Genomic DNA, 7,500 nt, shown 5'->3' with positions numbered 1-7,500 from the left:
AAGTCCTGCACCTCCGGGTCCTTCATCATCTCGAACTCACAAACCGGCATCCCGATGGCGAAGCCTGCGTCCAGCAAGACACACCATGTTTTCATCACGTTGGAGGGCAGGGGCTCAATCTTATCACTCTCCTGGTTCAGGAGGGTCGGTCTTATGGATCAGGAGGGTCGGTCTTATGGATCAGGAGGGTCGGTCTAACCGATCAGGAGGGTCGGTCTTATGGATCAGGAGGGTCGGTCTAACCGATCAGGAGGGTCAGTCTAACCGATCAGGAGGGTCGGTCTTATGGATCAGGAGGGTCGGTCTAACCGATCAGGAGGGTCAGTCTAACCGATCAGGAGGGTTGGTCTAACCGATCAGGAGGGTCGGTCTAACCAATCAGGAGGGTCGGTCTAACCGATCAGGAGGGTTGGTCTTACGGATCAGGAGGGTCGGTCTAACCGATCAGGAGGGTCGGTCTAACCGATCAGGAGGGTCGGTCTTATGGATCAGGAGGGTCGGTCTAACCGATCAGGAGGGTTGGTCTAACCGATCAGGAGGGTCGGTCTTATGGATCAGGAGGGTCGGTCTAACCGATCAGGAGGGTCGGTCTAACCAATCAGGAGGGTCAGTCTAACCGATCAGGAGGGTTGGTCTTACGGATCAGGAGGGTCGGTCTAACCGATCAGGAGGGTCGGTCTAACCGATCAGGAGGGTCGGTCTTATGGATCAGGAGGGTCGATCTAACCGATCAGGAGGGTCGGTCTTATGGATCAGGAGGGTCAGTCTAACCGATCAGGAGGGTCGGTCTTATGGATCAGGAGGGTCGATCTAACCGATCAGGAGGGTTGGTCTTACGGATCAGGAGGGTTGGTCTTACGGATCAGGAGGGTCGGTCTAACCGATCAGGAGGGTCGATCTAACCGATCAGGAGGGTTGGTCTAACCGATCAGGAGGGTCGGTCTAACCAATCAGGAGGGTCGGTCTAACCAATCAGGAGGGTTGGTCTTACGGATCAGGAGGGTTGGTCTAACCGATCAGGAGGGGTTGTCTTACTGTTCTACTGGTTCAGAAGGGTCTGTCTTACCGATAAGTATGGCCGGTCTTACCAATCTCCCGGTTCAGGATCTTCTCTTCGCGGTTGCCCAGCGGCTCGATGACCTTGAGGATCGGGTGGAACAGTCGAAGGTCACACAGCCGCCGTGTCTCGTCGTAAAACTCCTCCCTCTCGGCCTCCTGGGTCACACCCACAAAGATGTAACACGACTCCTCCTGGCCAATCACACGGCAGAGATGACCTCCAGGTTTAAAAGTCTGAAGGGGCGGGGCCTGATGGGGATGAGTCTGATGGGCGGAGCATGACGGGGAGGAGTCTGATGGGGAGAAGCCTGATGGGGAGGAGCCTGATGGGCGGAGCATGACGGGGAGGAGTCTGATGGGGCGGGGTCTAAGTCTGATAGGGAGAAGCCTGATGGGGAGGAGCCTGATGGGCGGAGCCTGATGGGGAGGAGCCTGATGGGGCGGGGTCTAAGTCTGATAGGGAGAAGCCTGATGGGGAGGAGCCTGATGGGCGGAGCATGATGGGGAGGAGCCTGATGAGTGGAGCATGATGGGGAGGAGTCTGATGGGGCGGGGTCTAAGTCTGATAGGGAGAAGCCTGATGGGGAGGAGCCTGATGGGCGGAGCATGATGGGGAGGAGCCTGATGGGCGGAGCATGATGGGGAGGAGCCTGATGAGTGGAGCATGATGGGGAGGAGCCTGATGGGCGGAGCATGATGGGGAGGAGCCTGATGAGTGGAGCATGATGGGGAGGAGTCTGATGGGGAGGATTCTCATGGGGCGGGGCCTGATGGGGAGGAGCCTGATGGGCGGAGCCTGATGAGATGTACCTGCAACAGGTGGTACAGTGGAAACTTCCTGGCCTCACTGAAGAGCTGCTGTTTGATGCTGATGAGAGGAGTTTCTCTGAGACACTCCAGACTGACCATCATCCCTGAAACACACACACACACACACACACACACACACACACACACACACACACACACACACACACACACACACACACACACACACACACACACACACACACACACACACACACACACACACACACACACACACACACACACACACACACAGTTGTCCTTGATAATAGCTGTCGGTAAAAACCAGGGTGAACCTCACTGAGTGAAGCTGCTGCAGCCAAACTCTGAAGCTGAGTGCTGGTCTAGTGACCTGGTCTAGTGACCTGGTCTAGTGACCTGGTCTAGTGACCTGGTCTAGTGACCTGATCTAGTGACCTGGTCTAGTGACCTGGTCTAGTGACCTGATCTAGTGACCTGATCTAGTGACCTGATCTAGTGACCTGATCTTGTCATGCCCTCCACTTCTCAACCCTAACTTGGTCCGTTGGCACCATCTGGTGGCCTCCTGTCTCATGGGCATGACCTCACCTCCAATAAACTCAACCTCTTCCAGCTGCGGGGGGGGGGGGTGGCCTCACCACCTGCACCTCCTATATAAACACGGCATGACCACGAACCGACGCCAACCCGTAAAGTACTTCAGCCTGGTCTTATGCGTAACTGGATTCCTGTCTGCCTCCTGCCTGGAACTACGACCCCCTCTAACCTCCCCACTCCTGTGCCAGACTCCTCCGCCCGTCCTCTTGGGCTGCGATCGTTTGTACTTTGTTTTCTAGTAGTTTTTCCGTCAGGAGTTTCCCGATCGTTTTCTGTTTTCTTCTTAGTTTTAGTTTTTGCCTTAGTAGGTTTATTGTTCCCGCCCTTTTAGTTTAAATAAATCCGTAATTCAAATTCTGTGTCTCCTGTTTTGCTGTCTGCACTCTAGCCTCAGTTCCGTCTCATGCCAGATCTAGTGACCAGATCTAGTGACCAGATCTAGTGACCAGATCTAGTGACCAGATCTAGTGACCTGATCTAGTGACCAGATCTAGTGACCTGATCTAGTGACCTGATCTAGTGACCAGATCTAGTGACCTGATCTAGTGACCAGATCTAGTGACCTGATCTAGTGACCAGATCTAGTGACCAGATCTAGTGACCAGATCTAGTGACCTGATCTAGTGACCTGATCTAGTGACCAGATCTAGTGACCAGATCTAGTGACCTGATCTAGTGACCAGATCTAGTGACCTGATCTAGTGACCAGATCTAGTGACCAGATCTAGTGACTTGATTCTGCTCCGCCCACTTTCAATTCTGTCTTCTTTCGTGTTTCGTGTTTCGTGTGTGTGTGTGTGTGTGTGTGTGTGTGTGTGTGTGTGTGTGTGTGTGTGTGTGTGTGTGTGTGTGTGTGTGTGTGTGTGTGTGTGTGTGTGTGGATCACCATTGGGTAGGCAGCAGTCCACCAGAATCCGGGGGGGCATCAGGTGCAGACCCCACAGTTCCCCTGACGACGGTCTGGGTGCCATGACGACAGGGATGATTGGCAGCTTCTTCAATTCACTGCTGGACCGTCTGGATGCTACGAGAAATCACTGGTTCATTACTCACTGGTTCATTACTCACTGGTTCATTACTCACTGGTTCATTACTCACTGGTTCATTACTCACTGGTTCATTACTCACTGGTTCATTACTCACTGGTTCATTACTCACTGGTTCATCACTCACTGGTTCATTACTCACTGGTTCATTACTCACTGGTTCATTACTCACTGGTTCATTACTCACTGGTTCATTACTCACTGGTTCATTACTCACTGGTTCATCACTCACTGGTTCATTACTCACTGGTTCATTACTCACTGGTTCATCACTCACTGGTTCATTACTCACTGGTTCATTACTCACTGGTTCATTACTCACTGGTGCATTACTCACTGGTTCATCACTCACTGGTTCATTACTCACTGGTTCATTACTCACTGGTTCATTACTCACTGGTTCATTACTCACTGGTTCATTACTCACTGGTTCATCACTCACTGGTTCATCACTCACTGGTTCATTACTCACTGGTTCATTACTCACTGGTTCATCACTCACTGGTTCATTACTCACTGGTTCATTACTCACTGGTTCATTACTCACTGGTTCATTACTCACTGGTTCATTACTCACTGGTTCATCACTCACTGGTTCATCACTCACTGGTTCATCAGAGGGTCTGGACCTGACTCCAGGACACCCAGGGAGTGTGGCTCATAAAGACCCAGTTTCTGTCCTCCCTGACCTCTGACCTCAGTCTGCACTCCAAACTGTTTGTTTGTTTGTTTGTTTGTTCAGTCAGAGAATATCTTCCCTCCTACGTTTAATTTGTTGTTGCTTACATTTTGGTTGGTCGTCAAGTTGAATGTCAGTCATTCATGTGATTCACAAGGCGTCTCTCTGAGCCCCACCAACACCACCCCACCAACACCACCCCACCAACACCACCACACCAACACCTCCACACCAACACCACCCCACCAACACCACCCCACCAACACCACCCCACCAACACCACCACACCAACACCACCACACCAACACCACCACACCAACACCTCCACACCAACACCACCCCACCAACACCACCCCACCAACACCACCACACCAACACCTCCACACCAACACCGCCCCACCAACACCGCCCCACCAACACCACCCCACCAACACCACCCCACCAACACCACCCCACCAACACCACCACACCAACACCTCCACACCAACACCGCCCCACCAACACCACCCCACCAACACCACCACACCAACACCTCCACACCAACACCGCCCCACCAACACCGCCCCACCAACACCACCCCACCAACACCACCCCACCAACACCACCCCACCAACACCGCCCCACCAACACCTCCACACCAACACCGCCCCACCAACACCGCCCCACCAACACCACCACACCAACACCACCACACCAACACCTCCACACCAACACCGTCCACACCAACACCGCCCCACCAACACCACCACACCAACACCACCCCACCAACACCACCCCACCAACACCACCCCACCAACACCACCCCACCAACACCACCCCACCAACACCACCACACCAACACCACCCCACCAACACCACCCCACCAACACCGCCCCACCAACACCACCCCACCAACACCACCCCACCAACACCACCCCACAGACACCACCCCACCAACACCACCCCACCAACACCGCCCCACCAACACCGCCCCACCAACACCACCCCACAGACACCACCACACCAACACCGCCCCACCAACACCACCCCACCAACACCACCCCACCAACACCGCCCCACCAACACCGCCCCACCAACACCACCACACCAACACCGCCCCACCAACACCGCCCCACCAACACCACCCCACCAACACCACCACACCAACACCGCCCCACCAACACCACCCCACCAACACCGCCCCACCAACACCGCCACACCAACACCGCCCCACCAACACCACCACACCAACACCGCCCCACCAACACCACCACACCAACACCACCACACCAACACCTCCACACCAACACCGCCCCACCAACACCACCACACCAACACCACCACACCAACACCGCCCCACCAACACCACCCCACCAACACCACCACACCAACACCGCCCCACCAACACCGCCCCACCAACACCGCCAACACCGCACCGCCCCGCCAACACCGCCCCACCAACACCACCCCACCAACACCACCCCACCAACACCACCACACCAACACCGCCCCACCAACACCACCACACCAACACCGCCCCACCAACACCGCCCCACCAACACCGCCAACACCGCACCGCCCCGCCGGCACCCGCCCCGCCGGCACCGCCCCGCCAACACCGCCCCGCCAACACCGCCCCGCCAACACCGCCCCACCCAACAACAAAGACTCTAAGTACTGGATTTGTTTCTACTGCTGGACCAGAGAAGACCAGTCTACTTCTGTGTTGATAGTAAATAAACTACCAGGGAACCGGTTCCACCTCCTGGTCTGCTTCTGGGTTCTGTCATCATACCGGCCTCCACCCAGAACCCGTCACTCTTCACATGATGTCTATTGTTTGTTCTGCTGGAGCAAACAAAGGAAGTAGGACACACACTACACACACACACACACACACACACACACACACACACACACACACACACACACACACACACACACACACACACACACACACACACACACAGAGTTGTGAGGAAGTTGACCTGCTGGTGTTTCTTCCTGTTGAGCCGCAGATTTAAAGGAAACTTTTCATTTCCTTCAGTTTCACCAGAGAGACGGAAACAGTTTGACGTTTAACTAAAGACAGAGAAGCCCTAACCACCGCTCTAACCACCGCTCTAACCACCACTCTAACCACCGCTCTAACCACCGCTCTAACCACCACTCTAACCACCACTCTAACCACCGCTCTAACCACCGCTCTAACCACCGCACTAACCACCACTCTAACCACCGCTCTAACCACCGCACTAACCACCACTCTAACCACCGCTCTAACCACCGCACTAACCACCACTCTAACCACCGCTCTAACCACCGCACTAACCACCGCACGTCATGAAATTTCATGTGACGTTTTGCTTTAGTTTTTGTGTGACCACCACCAGCCTCCCTGAAGGTCAAAGGTCACACGGTATTGCTGATGCTTGACCAGGCAGGGCCCCCCCCCCCCCCCACTCAGGCCCCCAAGACCCTAACCCCCAGAGAGCCAGAGGAACCCCACGATCCCAGGGGCCCAACCAGGAGCACCCCCCCCCCCCCCCCCCCCCACTCAGGCCCCCAAGACCCTAACCCCCAGAGAGCCAGAGGAACCCCACGATCCCAGCCCCCCCCCCCCCCCCCCCCCCCCCCCCCCACTCAGGCCCCCAAGACCCTAACCCCCAGAGAGCCAGAGGAACCCCACGATCCCAGGGGCCCAACCAGGAGCACCCCCCCCCCCCCCCCCACTCAGGCCCCCAAGACCCTAACCCCCAGAGAGCCAGAGGAACCCCACGATCCCAGGGGCCCAACCAGGAGCACCCCCCCCCCCCCCCCCACTCAGGCCCCCAAGACCCTAACCCCCAGAGAGCCAGAGGAACCCCACGATCCCAGGGGCCCAACCAGGAGCACCCCCCCCCCCCCCCACTCAGGCCCCCAAGACCCTAACCCCCAGATGATAATCACACTTTCTGCAAAGTTTTACTGAGTTTTGATTTTCATCCCTCCCTCCTGCTCCGACTCTTCCTCCTACCTGCTGTTCCTCCTCCTCCTCCTCCTCTTCTTCCTCCTGCTATTCATCTTCCTCATCCTGCTTCTCCTCATCCTCCTCCTCCCATCTCGTCCTCTTCCTGTCTCCTCCTCTGCTCACTCTGAGCCATGGTTGCCATGACAACAGGAGTAGGAGCATCAGACTGACTTTCTTTGTTCGGTGTGAGTCTCACCTCAGCTGGTGTCCGTTTGTCTCCGTCCATCCGTCTGTCTCTCCCTCCGTCTGTCTGTCTCTATGTCTGTCCAGCAGAGTGTCTCCAGTCTCTCCGCCTCCGTCCGCTGCTCTTTGTTCACGTATCTCCAACACAAAGCGAACGG

The 7,500-nt window shown here is 55.8% G+C and overlaps 1 protein-coding gene across 1 annotated transcript in view; it reads right to left on the bottom strand.

The window, feature by feature from the left end:
• The window catches only part of LOC308128453 (phosphatidylinositol 4,5-bisphosphate 3-kinase catalytic subunit alpha isoform), a 41,840-nt gene extending 34,363 nt beyond the window's left edge, over window positions 1–7,477 (bottom strand). Inside the window, exons 1-5 of the mRNA XM_080494141.1 lie at window positions 7,356–7,477; window positions 3,332–3,469; window positions 1,870–1,973; window positions 1,089–1,251; window positions 1–64 (exon numbers count right to left, since the gene is read on the bottom strand). The exon at window positions 1–64 is cut by the window's left edge and continues 146 nt beyond it. Coding sequence (XP_080350267.1) covers window positions 1–64; window positions 1,089–1,251; window positions 1,870–1,973; window positions 3,332–3,416 — 416 coding nt within the window. The 5' untranslated portion in view covers window positions 3,417–3,469; window positions 7,356–7,477. The remainder of the gene's footprint in view (window positions 65–1,088; window positions 1,252–1,869; window positions 1,974–3,331; window positions 3,470–7,355) is intronic.
• Window positions 7,478–7,500: the final 23 nt, after the last annotated feature.

This window comes from Lipophrys pholis (genome assembly GCF_963383615.2).
Source record: "Lipophrys pholis genome assembly, contig: SCAFFOLD_92, whole genome shotgun sequence".
NCBI lineage: Eukaryota > Metazoa > Chordata > Actinopteri > Blenniiformes > Blenniidae > Lipophrys > Lipophrys pholis.
This window is presented reverse-complemented; position numbering and strand designations above follow the sequence as displayed.